A 19,998-nucleotide genomic window follows, 5' to 3' on the forward strand; every position below is an offset into this window, starting at 1 on the left:
TTATTTTTTAAGTGTGAAATTATCTTAAACTGATCAGTCTCTCAGCCAACATGCCACATCAGTTAGTGTAATCTCAGCTTCGACCTTATTCCCCCCCCCATTCATCCCATTGTCGCATCCCTTTTTAAAACAAAGGCAAAATTCACAAAGACATGTAATCTTAAGACTTTCAATAACTCACATCCTCTCTGGACAGTTGTCCGGACGGTCCAGGTATCCTCCGTCCATGACAAATTTGAGAACCTGCTCATTGGACAGGCCCTGGTAAGGCTGCTCTGCTAGCGTGCTGATCTCCCACAGCACGACACCGAACGACCTGCACGAGCAAGAAAATGCCTCAGCGTGCACTGACGACAGGACGACATTTGCCACAGGGAGGCGAGTGTGGGCCTGTCGGGCTGTTCGCCTACCAGCAGTCAGAGTGGGCAGTGAAGACTCCGTCCTTCAGAGACTCCGGAGCCATCCACCTGACAGGAAGCAGGCCCTTCCCCCCTTTGCGGTAGTAGTCAGTTTCATAGATGTCTCGCGTCATACCAAAGTCTAAGATGAAAGCAAAGGAGGAGAGGGGAAATTGAGAGTGCTATGAGCTATTAGTAACTGTACCGGCCACAACATTAGGTACACCTGAAGATCCAATACGCGCACTGGAACTGCATTGCCTTGTACAGAAAACAGTTTTATTACCTTTTAAAAAAAAAATACAAAAATACAGTCAAATAAAACAGCATTGTAGCTTATCAGTAAGGATCTGATAAATTGTGTTCAACAAAATAATCAGTAACGACCGGCAACGAGATCAGCCTAAATGAATATACACGTATGTGGTCTACTTATAGCATTGATTTTTATGAGATAAACAATTGAAACTGAAGATTTTTTCAAACTTCCATTTCAGATAGCCTAGTCTCTCTCGTTTTGTAGTTTTGTATTATGTCCTTTATGACAATAATGTCGTCAGTTGCTATACAGTTGCTATGGTCATATTAGTCACTCTTAGTTTGTCGAGTGACTCTTGTTTTATTATATAGGCCTTCATTCTGTCATATACAATTGCGCATTGCCCTAGCGAGAGGTACTGAATGACACTTTTGTCATTATGTCGAGGCTCCTTCGCCGAGGTTTCTACATGCAAGCTGTACTCCATTAAGTGTTTTGTTTGAGGCCATCTGAATCCAGCCCTGCTCCTCTGTTGTTACTTTGTATGGTTGTGTATAAAGATTAAACAGAAACCAGTAAAAATAAAAATAAAATAATGGCACGCCTCAGCACCTCCAATCTTGACGGTGAAGTCCTCTCCCACCATACAGTTTCTGGCAGCCAGGTCTCTGTGCACAAACTTTTTGGCGTTGAGGTAGGCCATTCCGTCTGCGATTTCCGCAGCCATCTGGATCATCTCCTTCAGGATAGGTGGAGGACGGCCGGTTGGGTTGTTCTTCAAAAACAAGAGAAAAAACATACACAGAAATAAGAATTTGGGAATATGTGGTGGAGTGTGCGTTATCGGGCATGCGTTTTGCGGGCAGTGTCTACCTCAGAGTCTGGCCTGAGGCTTCGCAGATAGCTCTTCAGGTCACCGTGTGTCATTAGCTCCATCACCACTAGGGTGGGCTGACCCTTTGACACAACACCTAAGAGGCGTACCTTTAAACAAAAAAAAAAGTAAATGATTAAAAAAAAACACTAGAATATAGCCACTCATCTATTATGAATCCTGGACCTGATCATCTGAGTCAGGTGGACTAAAGACATAAAAGAATGTTGGGACATATGGTAAGGCAGTAAAACAGCAATTACAAGTGGGAATGTTTGTTTTGGGAGTCAAACTGTGAGTCAGTGTGGTCGTGTCAACACAACAAGCCAGTCATGAATCTCTGAGTAATGAGTGCTTATGCTGGTTGAAGTGACTGTGCAAGCATGGTGAATTACCACATGGTGACAGCTGAAGGCCTTCATGACGGAGGCCTCATTGAGGAACTCGATCCTCTCTCGCAGGCTGGCTGACTCGTTGACCGTCTTGACGGCCACGTGGGTGCCCGGGTCGCCTTTGACGATGTCTTTGGCGCTTCCTTCGTACACCATGCCGAAGGAGCCCTGCCCCAACTCCCCGAGCACCGTGATCTTCTCCCGCGGGACTTCCCACTCATCGGGAACATAAACTACACAAAATGGTGGAATTGAGAGAGGAACAGTCAACACTCCAGTCATCACTCCAAAAGATATATGCTCAAACCCCAAACCAGTTTGTCATGATGCTTCTTACCATCATTGGCACTGAGGTATTCTGGGTTTGAGGAGGCAATGAGAGGTCCAGTTGGGCCCTCTGTCTGTCTGTAACAGATACAAGCACAGCAGTGTGACACACTGGAGATTTTTTGTGAGATTTCCCTCATGTGAAATATATGCGTTGGCCCCAAAAATATTCAGAAACATTGGCTTAATTGAGAAGTCATATCAAACATTTTCTTTACAATAATATATTATATTTGCCATTACTGGTCCAAACACAGTATTCTAGTTAATATTCCGTTTGTGGAATATTATTTAAGCAGTAAAATTCACCCATTTTTATCCATCTCAGGGGGCGGCCATTTTGCCATTTACTGAGCCCACTACGTGGCAGGGCTGCTTGATTATAAAGAAAATATTAATCACGAATAATCTGGTAACAAATGAAATCACGTACAGGACAATCATTTGTTATTTGGTACAAAACAAGAAAATGTTTAAACATGTAAAAAATATTAAGACAAATAAATTTCTTTGAAACATTCAAATTGATTAAATTAGTCATTTTTTAATAAAAAAAAATGCAAATATGTAAATTCAAACAACTCAAAATTAGCATTAATATATATATATATATATATATATATATATATATATATATATATATATATATATATATATATATATATATATATATATATATATATATAACAATTATGCCGATTTTTTAATTGTGGAGTGTAATAATTGTCATTTCCGGTAGACAGCAGGTGACAAAATGGCCGCAATTTTTGACTTGACTTGAGTTCACTTTAATGAACAGCATGCCCCTTGTTCCTAAAGCTATATGGATGCTAACATTGAACTTACTTTTTCTTGAAGACCACAAAGACAGCAGCTCCCACGACCAACAGCAGGATGAAGCAGATGACTGGGCCAATCACAACCCCAATTATACCAGGATCTTCTGCATGTCACATACAAGTCTTTCGTCAGGTCATAGATACAAGTCAACTTTATTCTAAGGAAAATTAAAATCTAACGCTAGATAAAAGCAATGCAGCATTGTGCTATATGTTGCGACACGCCCTCTGGTGGACATAGTTAGGAAACACTGCTGTAGAGTGTGCCGGTTTGCAGACTGAGCTCATGATGCAGTAAAATATAAAAATAACCCATTAAAATAATGTACAGCTTACATTTCATCCAACTTCCACCAAAAGGCAAATTTGACATCAAAGTAATAAACCTTGCCATGGATATAAAGCAATGAAAGCATGAAGGAACATCCCTGTTTAAATGAAATGCACTATATAACAACCAGCCTTACTGTTGGGCATGAAGAAATAGGTGGTTTCTGTAAAAGAGCCGTTTCCTGCCAAGGAGGTGGCGCGGACCCTCACGCTGTAGTTCCCGGGGTGTACGAGCGACAGCTTCGTGCCGCCAGACTTGAGGTAGGCAGGCCGAGAAACACAAGCTGTGCGGACCTGGAGTCGCCCCAAACATTTAAAAAAAAAAGTCAGCAATCCAAATATGGACTGATGTGGAGAAAAGTTTAAGTCGGTTTGTTTTATCATGTGCCACACCATTATGTAGTAAAAAAAAAAGGTTTAATTTGAAGGTCAAACATGCTACACTGTTGAAATAAATCCTAGTTTGTTTTAGCTGCAGGATGTGTGCAGAGTGCAGTGCAGTGGCGATGCCTGTGCATTCTCGCCTCCCTTCCTGCCTCTGTTGCTATGGCAACAAAGCAGATACTGGCTCCTGTACTCAGGCTGTGGCACCATGAATAGCAATGCAAGTCAAATTCACACATTTTTGACACACAAACAACTCACACATAAATATATGCAAACATACACGGCAGAAGTAGCAGCACTGGGGGTTTTCTAAGCAAATATTTTCCTTCTTGCCTCAGCATGGAGGATTTTCTAATTCTTACTGTCCGAGTGCAGCATGACGTTGTAACACAAACGTGTAGTTACTAAACAGGTCTGGTGGTACTGACCTCAGTCTCGCCAACCTTCCTGTAGAAGACTTCATACAGGATGATGAGACCGTTTGGAGAGACGGGTGCCTTCCACTTAATGAACACAGCTGGCTCGTCGTTCAATAACTCATGGGTCACCTGGCTTGGGATGTCATCGGCTTTCTCTGTACATAGAGAAGAAGAAAAATGGACCATGTAGAGATTATATTCCTGGCATGCATTTCTCAAATCGGTGTGTCAAATGTCTGACAAAGGCGCAATATGGATTCACCTTCGGGCATAGTTCGAGCACTGATGTAGGCCGCCATGCTGCAGCGCTTGAGGTCTGTGGGATGGTTGCAGGCCATGATCTCAATCTTATAACTGGTAAAGTGTTGCAGGTTGGAGATGACTGTTGATTCTTTTGAGAAGACCTTCAGTTCAACCTGTGGAGGGGGGGAAGAAGAAGAATGAGTATTATTACAAAGCTGGAATGATCATGTCAATCAAACCAGGATGGAAAATGCAACCATTTTAATAAATAGCTTATGGAGTATAAAAAAAAAGAAGAAAAGACGACGACGTTTGAGACCTTAGCTCCCTCCTCATCCTCGTCTTTCGGCGTGGCTTTGGTAGAACCGTTCTGAACGCTGGGGGCTGTGGGTAGAAGGAAAGGAATTTCGGTGGCGTTGGCTACGCCCACTGAACGTCGCCGACGTGACGGTCTGGAAAAAGAACACATGAAGCATTTAATTGCAATTTGAGTTGGATTTCTCCTCCGTCACTCCTATGACAGACCACCTTCTAACTACCTCCACTAGATGGCATCCATGAGCCAATGGCCACTTCCTGAAATGTAAATGCGCCACTGAACCCATTCAGCAGGACGTTTTTGCAATGGTAGACAAACTTCTCTTCACTTCTATTAAAGCGTCATTAACTATACTGTACTTCTCTTGCCAAGAGTTCAGAACGACAGGGTTGAGTTAAAAGCTGCTCAGGTGGGAGAAAAGTGTTCGACATCCCCTTGCGTGACGGAAAAGAGAAACACGGAAGATGTCTTTGTGCCCTGCGTTGCATGACACTGACCTATTGCAGTGTGGGCTCTAAGTCCTGCTGAGGTGTGTGTGAGTTTCACCGTGTGTGTGTGTCCGAATGGCCGTCTGCATGACTGCACGCCTGACTGGCGTGAATGATAATGGCCACAGTAATCACTCCCGTAGGGAAGCCGCAACAGAGCGTCTAATGTGTGTGTGTGTGTGTGTTTCAAGTGGATGGGTTAGGTGCACTGGGGCCTCCAAAATCAGCACCTCCCACCATGAGCCCACCCACTGTCCTGCCCGGAACAAAAACAAGTCCACATAAATGACACACACAAACATTGAAGGACGAGGGAGAGTTGGCACGGATCCGCAGTAGACAAACACGGACAAAAGACGGGTGATCTTGTCTGGCTGGTTAAAGGGCTATCTGATGTGCCACAGAGAGAGCAATAATTAGGGTTAGTTTGAGAACACTTTTTTATAAACTCAACTTTTGAGTAGTCACCGTCACCGATACAAAGTACTGATACGACTAGTGCTTTTGATAAATAGAATTTCTCCTCCCTAAAAACAACATGACAGTCAATTATAAAAAACAATATATTCCAATATAAAAAATTTCAATAAATTTGCATGCATTTCATGGCAATTTTCTATTCTTCTAATTTTTCATTTCAGGTTCCTGATCGCAAAACAGCCCCAAGAGGGTGGCCGAGTCGCGAGTACCGATACCTTCAAATAAGATACTTGATATCAGTGTTCACCCATCTGTAGTGCACTCTAAAAACAGTTGGGTCAAAATTAACCAAAAATAAAAAAGGACCAACACAACTTTTTGGGATATTCAATTAACCCACAAAGTTGGTTCAAATAAATAACTCACAAAACAACCCAAAACATTGGGTCGGTTCATTTTTTACCATATTCAGTTGGGTTATTCAATTAACCCCAAAAGTTGGGTTAAATGAATAACACATAAAACAACCCCAAAAATGGGGTTGCTTTGTGGGTTATTCATTTAGTTTGACTCTTTTTTTTCCTTTTTCTTTTTTAACTCTGTTCATAAATAATGGTTCATTTTTCACACAGTTTGGTTTATGTTTAACCCAACTGTTTTTAGAGCTACTATCTGCTCTACGTGTTCATGTTAATTAAAACCCCCCAGCAACATTTTGCTGTGATAGCACTTTGATTTTCTAACGGTCATTGTGACAATAAAAGCAAAAATGTACCTGCTCTCAAAGACTTCATTATGCAGGTAGTTCTCAAAAGTCTTGCGGTACTCAATCTCCTCCTGCTCCTTCTTGAGTTGAATGTCCGTCTTGGGGCAGGCGCAACATTTGCCCCCTATGTTGGGCTCGTCTGTGTGGTTCCATTTCTGCTCGTCCTCGCTATCCAGGTGGGTCGGGGTCCGGGATGGCAGCTTCATTCCTGTCGAAGAAGCACAGCGTGAAAAAAACAGAAAAAATACGATTTGTCTGCTCGTAGCCCACGTGGTTAGATACCAACCTTGCAGACAGTAGTCAAACTTGTAGAGGTCACTGTCCTCTGGTTGCTTGCGGCAGATGACCCGGTAGTGGGTGATGTTGCCGTTGGGATTGGTGGGCGGCTTCCACTTGAGGATGATTTGAGAGGAGGAGTTGGAGGAGGAGATGGGATCCAGAGGCACTGAGGGCTCTGAGGAAGATTGAGGCAGACAAACGTTAGGGCACAACATTCTAGAAATGTCTGGCTCCATCAGTCATCATTGATACACCCCCCCCCCCCCCCCCACCCCATCTGTTATTGCTGTGCGAAGGTAACCTGCCGAGTTTTTGTCCCCCAACGGCACTATGGAGCAATGATTTGAATGAGTCAGTCTTTTGTTTGCACATTTGTGTGCATGTGTGTGCAAATGACGATAGTGGCATTCCTGCCAAGTGTTTAATGCTGTTCCACTGATCAGCAGTCGGTTGTGGTAGCAGGCCAAAACACATTGGCTATTAAAATGTAGCAAGCACTCTGCTACAAATAGTGTTGCGTAAACAATTCATGATAACGTTTAACTAATCATTCATGAGTAAGGATTTTTGTTTTGCCTCAAGGACACACAAAATGCACAACATGGTGTTGAAGACAAAACTACAAGATACCTGGAAGGCAAAGAGGGTCAAAAGTTCAAATGTACACTTTTACTTCCCCTTTGTCTAAAAATAAAAGCTCCACAACTACACTTCACTCATCAGGTCCAAATTTGTACATGGCTGTGAAGCGGTGGAACTCACTGGAGGCATCGGTGCGAACATAGATGATCTCACTCTTGGCGCCATGAACCTGATGCTCGTCGGACGCCGACAGTTGGGTTTTGACCATGATGGCGTACTGGGTCCACGGTTTCAAAGGTCGAATCAAATGGCCCGGCTCGAGCTGCTCCTTGTTGTCAGAGACACGGGTTGGTGGGTCAACGTCGGCGATCACCCAGCTGTTGGAACCACACGCATCCTGCCCGTCAAACTCGGTCACGTTCTTGTACGGCCTAGAGGACGCACGGAAAAGGGGAGAAATCAACTAGTGGCAGCGATGACAGATTTCAAAGACCTCCTCCATGACCAATAAAAATGTGTCTTGTGTCGGATACTTACGCTTCTTTGTAGAGAACCATAAAACCCAGCAAGTCTCTGAAATCTAATGGCCAAAATGGCTCCCACTTCAATAAAATCTTGTTTGATGCCGTCTTAATGTATGTGAATTTCAGCAGCTTGGTTTCACCTGGAAATAAAGCAGATGACAACTTGGATTAAAAATATAAAGACGAGAGGTTCCGTATGTGTGTTTATGACATTAATCTGCATAAATACAGATGGCCGAACAAACTAGAGGCACATTTGCAAACACTGGCTGACTAAATCTGAATAACACAGTCATGTAAAATGGAAATCATGTGTGGCTCTGTTGACAGTATCACACTGGAAATAATAAACAACATAAAAATGTCTCAACATTGAGGTTAGTGTGAAGTCATATAAAGGAGACAATCCCAACTAAAACAACTGTGACGACAATAGCGATTGAGTACAAATGAAACGTGCCAAAGCAATGCAATTTACTACAATTATGAATCAGCGATGACATCAACTTACACGAGGCTTGGTCCCCGTTAGTCCGCACTGCGATGTCATTCTTTTGGTTGCGCTTGATGGTGCTCGTCACCTCCTCCATTTTGCTGATTTCAGACATGCACAGTTTGGAGTTGTAGTGGAAGAAGGTGCGACCGCGCTGGATGGTGAGGTTGTGCTTGGACCAGTCCCACAGCTCTCGCAGATTCTGGTTGTCCAGTGCATAAAAGGCATAGATGCTGAAAGAGATGGAGAGACGCATTAGAAACAGTAGGAGAGGGCGAGGAAGAGTGGAAAGGGGAAGAAGACTTACTCTCCCTCAAGATGCTCCCCCTTGATGACGTGCAGTTTACGGAGGAATGAGAGGGACACGAGGGCGTAGGCTCTGCGAACCGTCAGGTAGCCTGTGATCTCCTCAATCTGACCCAAACTCGCTTCAAGCTCAGCAGCTATGTTATCTGCAGAGTAAAAGACAGCAGAGTCAGACATTGTGGTAGAACAACAAATAAATAAACCAATAACAGAACAAAGGAGAAGATCTGAGCCTCTATAGGAGTCCCAGCAGGAGGTGCGCTAATGAACTCACTCCCGCCTCGAATCTTGATAATCATGTTGCCTTGGAGAACAGTGCAGCCTCTCAGAGCCTGGGCCGAGGTGACAGAGTCGATGGTTTTATTCCCCATGCAAAGTTTGGGACAAAGGCCTGCGCACGGCGAGCATGTCAACCTGCGCAGAGTGAAAGGCCTGTCAATAAAAAAATCAGCATCCTAATGAGAGCGGCGAGGGCAGCACTTGCTGACATGATACCGATCAATACGGATCAATAAAGACAAGCAAGGACGTTTTAAGCATTTACTCAAAAAGGGATTACTGTGTTGGATATGACGATTGAGGCAACAGCTGAGGTCGCAAGAATGTGAGCAACATATATAAAGTGACACGGTAGCAACAAAAGGAATCATGTGGAATCATAAACAAAGAACAACAATGGAGCTATTTGTTCTTTTCCTGTGTGTGGATGTTTATTACAAGAAGAAGCTTTGTTTGAGAAAATGAGTGTTTGTGCACTTCCTATGCTTTGCTAACTAATCAACCGACAGCAGAGTAGCGTCTTAGTGTCGTTGGTTGCCAAACAGAAGTGGGACAAAATTGATACACTACTACCAGACAAGCTAACTTGGCTAAGATAACTTAGCTTAGCATTCAATTCGACATTCAACCAAAATGTTTCAGAAAAAAATAAAATCACCCAATAACAAAAGCGTATTACACAAGTTATCTTAGCTAAGCTAGCTTAGCTAACTTAGCTTTAAACAACTGTTTCACATTTTTGGGGGGCTTCCTGCAGCAATTTAGCCACACTGAATAGTCCACTAAAAGGAGAACCAGCCTAAACAGGCAATGTGGAGAGAAAAATGTGGCAAATGTTTGACCCTGGAACAAATCAATTCAAATGACTTCCTATAGGAAAATTGTTTTGAAATGCTAACAAATGGGAGGTGGACCAACATATTTTCTACCTCAAAAGTTCCACTCTATTTTGGTATCCATTCACAACATTTAGATTTTTAAAACGAATGAATTTGCGTACTGTTGTCAAGCTGAACGGTACTGCTGTTTTGGAAAAGAGTCGAATGACTTTGAGCACGACTGGATTAGTGTTAGCATACAAAAATATCGCGCCTTAAGTAGACAAACAACGAGCTGTTTTTTGAACACTGAAAGCAAAAACAAAAACCACAAATGGACATGGAATGGGTGATGACCGAACGGAATGAAGCAGGAATGTGTTGTGATGTGCTAGTGTGCGTCGGTTTGGAGCGGGCATGACACAGCACTTCCAACACAACAAGGCCTAGAGTGTTCCGGAGAATTAAAAAGCCTCTTTTACACTGACTGTAAAATACAGAATTTGTTCGTATTTTTCAGTGTGGCTGTTCTATATAATACAGCAATGAGTGGGATGTAGTCCACCCAACAATTCTTTTGCCGTTACAGAATGTATCCGACCTGTAATGTCGACGACACCTGCGTGTAAAGGTATTTCGCAATGTTGTGACAGGGGTGAAAGGTTCAACAACGTGACACAGCTAATTACCTTAATAGCATGTCACGTGTGAATATAGCATAATGTGTAAAACCCACTTTGCTGGCTCTGATGCAGCAATTGTGTGTGATATCTGAGTCTTAAATAATATGTAGCGGTATAGTTGTATTTGTAGATGTAGATGTTGAAGAACCAGGAGTGATACAGTTTAGTTTAGTTATGAATAAATTTTCTACTGAAATTAATACTTTAATAGTGATGAATTTAGAAAATTGTGCATGTGTTTTTATTTATCCCAGTGGTGGGTAAAGTAAGGCCAGCGGGCCACAAACAGCCTGTTGTATTCTTTATCCAGCCCAACGAGCATTTTGTATTTTATTAATATGAATATAATAGAAATTGATTCATTTCGAGTTAATTCTCTTCTTGATTTATATTAATAGATGATTGGTTAAATGTTTCACTGCAAATAAAAAAACTGTCAAATAAACAATTTATATATACATTTACTGCATTTCCTGTATTTAACTGATTAATGAATTGGTTAATTGTATGATTGTAGTAAGTAAAATTAACAATTGAGCTTTAAAACTGATTTGATTTATTTGCATCAAATAATTGGTTAGTTATGAAAAATAAAATAATGAGAAATCATTCTTTTATAGGGATGAGCAAGAACAGATATCATGTATCGGTATCAGGCCGATACCCAGCCTTATTTCAAGGTATCAGTATTTCCAACGGCTGCCGATACGATTAAGAATTGGAAATTAGAAATTAGAAGAATAGAAAATTTACATTAATTTCATGCAATTTTGAGGGAAAATGCTACATTGGGGCCTTTTAGGGTTTTCTTTTAAATTGTTATCCACCGGTTTTTTTTTTTGGTGTGTGGACATTTTATTTATCAAAACTACAAGTGGTGTCGGTACTTGATATCGGTACTGGTGACTTCTAAATAGTTGAGTACTCGTAAGGGTATCGGTCTGAAAAAAAGTGGTACTGAACATGTCCACTATTTTACATTCACTTGAACTTTTTTCCACCTTGTTCAAGAATGACCCGGCCCATCTGTCCATTTAAAAACACAAAATGTGTTGAAGTCACCCCTGCTTTAACCACCAAGTGAAACAAAACATATCCAAAATACACTTATCACAACTGCTAATTAATATAGTAAATAATGAAATGTCATTATACTGAAAATAATCCTATCCATACGGATAAACAAAAAGTGAGATGCCAGCTCCAGTCCCCAACAGACGTTGGAGTGTTTTCCCTCCCTTGTCTCACTGCAGACATGTGCTTCTGCACGTAACCACATACACGCGCATGCACTAGGAAAAGAGGTTTTCATCGTGCCGCCTTTCTGTAAACCCATTCACAAAAGGCCGGCCTCATCTAGCGAGCAGCCCGGGCACACACGCACGCACACGCACACACACACACGCACGCATAACCGCATGGAGAAAAACGTTTCATTCACAAATGAGCCCTCTCAAAAGAAACATAATCCTGCTCTTTAATTCTGACTGAAGCCCTGACAGCTTTACCTCAAAAGGTCTGCCTTAGATGTCAACTAAAAAGCTGTGCAGTATTTAAGAGTTTGCTTCTAACCACTGATATCTCCAGTGATGGTTATTATTCTTATAAATGTGTAAAAAGTGTGAACATAAAAATGAGGGATGCATGCATGAATTTGCGGAGTGTAAACATTTTACTTCCAAATCAGCTTCTTCGTTTGCTTGTTTTTTTTAGTTTTGTTTTTTTTAGAACATGAACCAAGCAAGCATGCATCGCCTGCCATTTAATATGATGTTTATGCAAATCGTATTATCAGGGCCGTTCCCTGGCAAGCACAACCAAGAGACAGAATAAGAATACAAAATTCTTCAACCCTTCAAGTCTCCATGCACACACGACCACCTGGGGCTTAAGATGGAAGTCATGAAGAGTGCAGTTGTGGATTTTGACATCATCCACTAGTGGGTCAAATGGCCCATTACCATTTCCTGAATATTAATCCTTAAAAAAAGGAATTTCCACCACTGAATAGATCACTGTTTCCGCTTTATGAATTATAAGTATGTGGAAACACTCCGTAATGATCTCTATTAAACAATGGTAGGAGGCAAATCTCTCTGGTATTTTTGTGCTTTCTTCACCCCCCCCACCCCCCCACCCCACCCCCACCCCCCACGGAAAATCATATATTCAGCTCCTTCAGAAGTAACGCTCTAGTTGCAGTGTAGAAAGAGAGAATGTTTTGGCCCGTTGTAGTGAAAAACACAGACACACAGGCAGACAGCAGGCTGGGTCCGGAGAGCAGCTCTTAAAGGGCCAGTGTTTATCTGTCCGGTTGAACCCGGTGACTTGGCCAACGGTGTCTGCGAGAACCATCTGGAAGAATGGATGCAGGCCTGGTGGAACCAGATGCTTCACAGCAACACACACCAACGTGCTCTTTTTCAACTGCACTGGTTTGCTTGGATCTTTTAGCTATCTAGCACTGTATTACTACTAAAGTGTTGGAGCAAAATTTCTCAAAAAAAGGATGGAAGAGAAAAAGCGGGCAAGCGTTTAATTAAAGCAGTGGTGTCTGAAAAACTTTTGTCCAACATTAGCATGTGTGATAATCGGCAGTAGCCATACGGATGACTATTGCTAAGTAATTTTTAATGCCGTTATTATGGTTGGGTTCTACTTCCTGTTTTGGTGGACTTTTAGGCAGAACTGCTATTGACCAACTTTTTGTGAGCAAACTCGGAGAAAACAAATAAGAGGTGCAACAGAAACAGCATTTATTAAAGTTAAAGAGGAAGTCAACCCAGAAAATATCTTTTGAATATTATGTTTTATGCGCCCCTACTAGGAATGATGACTTAATAATGTGTTAGTAAAATCCACAAATGTTTTTATCCATCAGAAGGCGGCCATTTTGCCACAAGCTAGCTGTCTACTGATAATTAGATCGCAGACTAGTTGATTAGGGCTCAGGTAACGACCAATCATGGCTCACCAGTTTTCTGAGTTTGCTCTTGTGACGTTTGAGGGTTGAGCCGTGATTGGTCGTTACCTGAGCAACTGTGACGCCATTTTCAGTCGACAGCAAGTAGCAAAATGGCTGCCCCCTGATATGGATAAAAACGTGTGGATTTTGCTGCTTTATTCATATTCCACAAACGTAATATTAACACGTAAAATGAATCAGAATGCTGTGTTTAGACCAGTTGGACTGCATATAATATATTGTAAAGAAAATTTCCTTTAAAAAAATTAATAAAAAATCTTTAAATCTGTCCATTTTCTGTACCGTTTACGCTTGTTAGGGTCGTGGGTGAGTTGGAGCCTAGCCCAACTGACTTTGGTCACCATTTACAGTCACAATTGACCTAAGGACAATTTAGAGTCTTCAATTAACCTATAACATTCATGTTTTGGTAATAGGGAAAAAAAACATGTAGCACAGGCAACCTAAAAATTTTGGTCACTGTACCAAAAACACATTTCCCGGTTGTCAAAAGTGATATTATGACACCATTATAGGGCTGTGTGATTAATCGGGATTCTATTACAAATTCAATTATTATACTCCAAAATTACAACATTAGCGTAATTGTAAAAAAAAAAAGATTATTAATACTAATTTTTTATTTGTTTAAATTGATACATTTGCACCTTTTTAATAAATGTTGTTTCATCTAATTATAGTGTTTTAAATAATGTTATTTGTTTTAATATATATTTTTTTACGTTTAAACATTTTTTGTTTTGTACCAAAAAATAAACTATCATAATTGTGATTTCAATTTATTATCAAAAATATTCATGATTAACATTTTCTTCAGAATCGAGCAGCCCTACACCATTATGTACGTTATAATAAAAAAGTATATTCCATTTTTGGATAAAAAGAAAAGGAGGGGAAATAGTTTATTGCTTAATGTGTATATGAGCATAGAAAATCCCTCAGAAGTAGCCCCTGATAAAAGGCTGGCATGCAGAGAAAGCCGCTCACTCTCCTGCAAATATGCACATGATGTATGTTGAAAAAAGCCATTGGGGGCTGAAATGTTCTGCGCATTTTCCATCGGGTGTACTAAAAGCTCAGGGCGTGTTTTATTTGTTTTTTTTTAGATGAACAAAAACATTTGTATCAACACAGTGAACAGGGGTTGCTTGCACACTTGCACACAGGTAATATCTTTAAATATTTATCCACATGATGGAAATATCCTCGGGGCAACCTTCTCTTATTAGAACACAAAAACAAAGCGCTGCCCTTTTAATTCCCTTTCCCATCTGTCCTCCTCCTTTCTCCACACCCCACTACAGTCTCTGCACGTATAAAAATTGCTCCTCTTCCCACTAAAGACTCATCTTGGCCTGCCACTTGCTACATGTCACATTTTCCGAGCCACAAAGGGACAACAGGAGGACTTTACCCAATATGTTTGAATCTTACGGTCCAAACCTGCGTGAATGTTTTGGAACAACTCTCCTCTATTAGTAACAGTTGGCAGTTTGAAATAAGAACTCCACTGATGTGCTCGCTCTGGTCTTCAATATATGCAAGAAAACTGCTGTCAGACCTTTTTAACATTACAATTTGCCTCGTTGCTCACTTGTATCCGAGGAATGTACAGTAAACTGAACTACATCTGCACCGGTTATGCTGACCACAGCAACCATCAACTCTGATTAAATCCAAAATAATAAAGAAAAAAAAAAACATCAATCCTTAATACATTTGCTTCACATGAAATAATCACACTTAAGCCGCCTTAGTGAACAGGTTCCAAGTCACTGAGTAATCTTTCAAACAGGAAATTAATCAGTTATTGGCAGCAAAATGACATTGGCGTTATAATGAAAGCCAGCTTCCAAAATAAGCAATGCTTGGCCAACATCTACAAATGTTAACACTAGATCATTCACATTTACTAGGTAATTGAGGTAGTTTTAACTATTTAAGTGGGAGTGGTTCGTTTTTTTTATCAAGACTTTCACTGTGAAAATGTTTTGCGAGTACATCCTCACATAAAAAAAAAACCCACACGGCTTCTTTCACTTGTTAGCGTTAATTTACACATGATTGATCCACAAATGACGATGATGTATAAATGGTGGTCTGGATGTTAACAGTCCATTTATTACAGCAATTAATTGATAATTAAGTTGCAACCTTATTGTTATGGCTTTTGCAACCATATTAACATCCTAGTATGATTGAACTTTGCCAATTCTGCAGCCCTTATGTCAGAATGTCAAAACCCTGATTGATAATCAAATAAAATTAGGGCTGGGCGAGTTCCGATACTAGGTATCAGTATTGGGAAAAATTACCCAGCCTTATCTCACTGTATCCGTACGTATGTATCAGTATTGCCGTTTTCAGAAACTGGAAATTAGAAGAATACAAAATTGCCATTAATTTCATGCATTTTTAAGGAATAATGCTATATTGCGATATGTATATATTAGGGCTGCACGATATTGGAAAAACATGTGAAAAGCATATTATGCGATAGAATTGTTGAATATTGCGATAGATATTATTGCAATATTTAACATGTACATAAAGAAAAAACATTTTGATTACCTAATGATATATATATATTTTTTTCAAGTGGCAAAATAAGACAGCTCAATGTATTCTTGAATATTTAATTGTAATAACCCTAGATAATGGTCAACTATTGGATGGTGAGGCACATTTGAGTTTGCGTCTGACTGGTCAAATTCAGATAAAATCATACAATTCCATATGAAACTTATTGCATGTCTTTGCAATATGCATATTGCATGGGTCAATATCGCGATATTGATATTTTCCCCCGACATTTTTTCGATATATTGCCCAGCCCTATGACATATCCCCTTAAAATTATCTATCCTTGTTTTTTGGGGCGAAATTTCATTTATCAAAAGTAGGGATGGACGAGTACTGATACCAAGTATCTGTGCCGATACCAGTATCGGATGGCCTCTTGTGGAACTAAAAATTAAAAATGAGAGGAATTTCTTTCCTTCTTTTTCTTTTTTTTTTTTAAAGGAAAAATACTGTATTGAAATATACAGATCTTTCTTTAAAATGATCTGCCATTTTGGGGGGTAATTTTATGTAGTAGTTATATCGGTATAGTATCTACTCAAGAGTTGAGTATCGGTCTCGGTCTGAAAATATGCGGTATAGGACATCCCTAATCAAAAGTACGGTGCATGGTATCAGTAACTACTCAATCATTCAGTATCTGTCTGAAAAAAAAGTGCTATTGAATGTCCCTAAATAGAATGATTAAAAAAATATTAAACACTTGCAGTTAAAATAAAAATATTTTTCGGAAAAAAATGTAACTACTTCATGAATACATTATCTGTCTGAATGGAATCTGTAAAAAAGAAAGAAAAAAAAGGTGTGGCTAATGATTTGGCCTTTACTTTTTGTCACTATTAAATACCTCCAAAAGTGATTTTGAGTAAAGGTTGCACAAAATTAAAATAATTTAAAAAATACAAACCCGCCTATGTGTTTGATCAACTTCCAAATGTCACCAGTGCTTGTGTGCAAGTGCGAGTGCTTACAGAGTGTGGCAGCAAGCCTGTGCAGACAGTACGAGTTGATGTGGGCGAATGATATCATGTGGCAGTCGCCACTATCAATAATGACCGTGGTGGCGTGTGTGCGTGCGTCAGACATACATGGAGGAGTTTATAGTGGTGTATCCAGAGGGGCACTCTGGAATGCAGGCGCCGTTGTGGATGACGTATTCGTCACACTCCCGGCCCTGGTTCAGTCTCTTGGTCTCCTTACACTGGTTGTGGAGCGCCTGTGAGAAGCAAGAGACAAAATATTGGTCATCTTAAGGAGAGGCTATCAGAGGCTCCGTGGCTAAGATAGTAGCAACAACCAACCTGGCAGAAGGAGAAGCTGATACAGCGCCATCCCCTGAAGACGTAGTATCCAGGGGGGCACTTCTCCACACAGGTGTTGCCGTGCTGGAGGTTCCTGCAGGCCACACAGCTGCTGGCATTGCCCGGCTCTGAGCAGCTGCCTAAGCACTGGTCGTGGCAGCATTGGCCGTGGGTGTTACATGCGCCGTGTTTACAGCGGTCCAGGCACACTAAAGAGAGGCAGAGGAGAGAAGGGAAAGAGGTGGTTAATACCAAGTCGGAACCAATAAGAACCTTTAGTTCTGTACTAAAACATCATGGTTGCACAAAAAAAAAAAAGTTGCCTGAAAATTACTACTTACCTTGCCCGAATGGACACTATTACACGCTAACACTAATTACCATTGAAGCGCGCGCAATTCGACAAACTCCAGCTGCAATTTGCATGCAAACATGAATGACCGCTGATTGTTCACAGCCCCAGTGCGCAGCGCCATGGAGACAACTTGATTTGCCAGTGGGCTGAACATTATACGTCATTGGCTCGTGTCAAGTTTCATTTGACCTATCGGGAAACAACGTTTGGTCCGAGAGCCAGAGTGTCAACGTGATCCGATTAGCCTTCAGGTTCGACCAGTGCCCCTGTAATGATCTAATAAACGGGCGGTTATTGCCTCATCTGTGGCCCAGTAGAGACTCATTACATCTCATACCAGCCGCTGACCTTTCTACCAAATGCGCATGCTGACTGGCTGTGAACAAAACATGGATCCATAATAAATCACCGAAAGGGAAGCGTTTACTGACGCTACGTTTTAACTCAGGTAACAAAGCACCAACCAAGTAATAAATAATCAATAGATAAAGATGAATATACTGGATCTTTGCATATCAGTATTCATTTATAGTTCCTTTAAGAGGCTTAATATCTCACTAATGAACCATCTGCATGGCTGAAGTAAAACATTGAAAAAAGATGCAGTCATTCAACATGTTGAGAATGCAGAGCTGCTTGTTGCTTTGATCTACTTGTGATGAGCCTTGTGGCAGTTTGACCATCAGAAAAAGAGAAAATTGCCATTCATTTCATGCATTTTTAAGGGAAAAAAATAGATAATGGGATATATAGATCTTTAAAAAAAATAGCATCCATCATTGTTTTTTCTTTGGGAAATTTTATGTATCAAGCTTTTGTGAACAGAGCCATGGTCTGCTTTATTTACATTTTTTATTTAGCAAATATATTGTATTTATTGTTCCAAATTTCAATGACAAAGTTCAGTAATCTTGAGAACAACAAGTTAGCGTGACATAAACAGACCTTATTAAAGCAGAAAGATTCTTGTGGTGCCCGAGACTTTTGTCCAACGTTACAGAGTGTTTCGGTTTTAGTGAATGAGCACCAATAGACATGGATGGCTGAGCAGACTGAACATCATTGCTTCTGTTAAATGGGATGTCAACCCCATTTAAAAAAACTTCTTTTTTTTTTTTTTTTTTTTACATTATGTTGTCTGGGCCCTCACTAGTCTAAAAATGGCACTCTGATTAATATTGTATTTGTGGAATATGAGTTCCGCAGCAAAAAAAACAACAGTTTTTCCTCCATCTCAGGGGGCAGCCATTTTGCCCCTTGCTGTCCACTGAAAACAACATCACAGTTGCTCAGGTAACAACCAATCACGATTCAGCTTCAGTGAGCCAGGATTGGTTGTTACCTATGTCAATTTCAATCGTGGCAAAATGGCCGCTCCCTGAGATGGAGAAAAACGGGTGAATTTTACTGCTTAATTCATATTCCACAAACACAATATTAATCAGATTACCCTGTTTAGACTAGTGGGGATCCATATAACATATTATTGCAAAGAAACGTTTTAGCGCTAGTTGTTGGTTTGATTTTGGTTGGTTTCTACATCCTGGCTTTTTTTCCAATTTCCCTTGGCTTGATAAAGTTGGACCATAGCCAGCGTGTGGAACAAAGGAGTTTGATTGGATCTTATGTGACCTGTATGGTTTATTTGAGTATCACTCAGCAGAATAGACTAAGGTTGACCTTCGAGGTTAAAATTCACCCTATAGAATTTGAAAACATTCGAAACAACGTGAACAAAAAGATTGTTAACACGGTAAATGAGCTATAGTACAATGGTGGCAGTGTATGCTCGCCCCTGTGGGATGCCAACTCATTGTGGCTCACATGAGCGCTCATTGCCAAAGATACAGTTAGGATCCCCCCCCCTCCCTCTTCCACACGGGAGGGCTGCCTGTTGTGCTGCCTGTGCAAAAGCAAAGGACAGACGGGGTCATGGCAGGGGAGAGCAGAGCTTTAGAAGGTTAGAGTAAAGAACAATGAGAAAAAACTTAACATAGGGAAATTCTGCTCAAGTTTAAACCAGGAGTCGCTTCAGTTTTTCTGAGCTACAAAAGCCGCCACTAGGCTGAGAAAAACGCTGCGCCCTCCCCCTCTCGACTGTCTGCAGTATGTGTACATGCTGCGCTTGCCGATCCGGCTCCAGTCGGGACTCCATGCCGGCGCGCTGCTCCAGCCCTAGATCCACCCTCAGTCTTAGCCAATGTGTTTGCTGGATGGGGGAGGCAGCTATTCAATGGCCTCTTCCATGTCAGGCAGGAGAGACACCCAGGGTTAACCCTGGCCTTGCTGCGGCAGGCAGGGGGCAGCGGAGTCAACAAGCTTGCAAAGACTGATGTTACATAGGAGGA

General features: G+C 41.0%; 1 protein-coding gene across 2 annotated transcripts in view; it reads right to left on the bottom strand.

The window, feature by feature from the left end:
- insrb (insulin receptor b) overlaps window positions 1-19,998 on the bottom strand; it is an 84,837-nt gene that overhangs the window by 9,186 nt on the left and 55,653 nt on the right. For both annotated transcript variants that reach the window (XR_015096573.1, XM_086090301.1), the window contains exons 3-22: window positions 17,296-17,504; window positions 17,083-17,210; window positions 8,920-9,059; window positions 8,647-8,791; window positions 8,358-8,572; window positions 7,860-7,986; window positions 7,503-7,753; window positions 6,748-6,915; window positions 6,471-6,669; window positions 4,788-4,920; window positions 4,488-4,641; window positions 4,235-4,380; window positions 3,557-3,713; window positions 3,097-3,193; window positions 2,261-2,328; window positions 1,927-2,156; window positions 1,531-1,641; window positions 1,270-1,432; window positions 411-540; window positions 182-316 (exon numbers count right to left, since the gene is read on the bottom strand). Coding sequence is in view for 1 of the 2 variants with exons in the window: in XM_086090301.1 (XP_085946427.1) it covers window positions 182-316; window positions 411-540; window positions 1,270-1,432; window positions 1,531-1,641; window positions 1,927-2,156; window positions 2,261-2,328; window positions 3,097-3,193; window positions 3,557-3,713; window positions 4,235-4,380; window positions 4,488-4,641; window positions 4,788-4,920; window positions 6,471-6,669; window positions 6,748-6,915; window positions 7,503-7,753; window positions 7,860-7,986; window positions 8,358-8,572; window positions 8,647-8,791; window positions 8,920-9,059; window positions 17,083-17,210; window positions 17,296-17,504 (3,106 nt within the window). In the remaining variant the exon portion in view is untranslated. The remainder of the gene's footprint in view (window positions 1-181; window positions 317-410; window positions 541-1,269; window positions 1,433-1,530; window positions 1,642-1,926; window positions 2,157-2,260; window positions 2,329-3,096; window positions 3,194-3,556; window positions 3,714-4,234; window positions 4,381-4,487; window positions 4,642-4,787; window positions 4,921-6,470; window positions 6,670-6,747; window positions 6,916-7,502; window positions 7,754-7,859; window positions 7,987-8,357; window positions 8,573-8,646; window positions 8,792-8,919; window positions 9,060-17,082; window positions 17,211-17,295; window positions 17,505-19,998) is intronic.

Source organism: Leptonotus elevatus, chromosome 11, assembly GCF_054856555.1.
Source record: "Leptonotus elevatus isolate MCC_2025b chromosome 11, RoL_Lele_1.0, whole genome shotgun sequence".
NCBI lineage: Eukaryota > Metazoa > Chordata > Actinopteri > Syngnathiformes > Syngnathidae > Leptonotus > Leptonotus elevatus.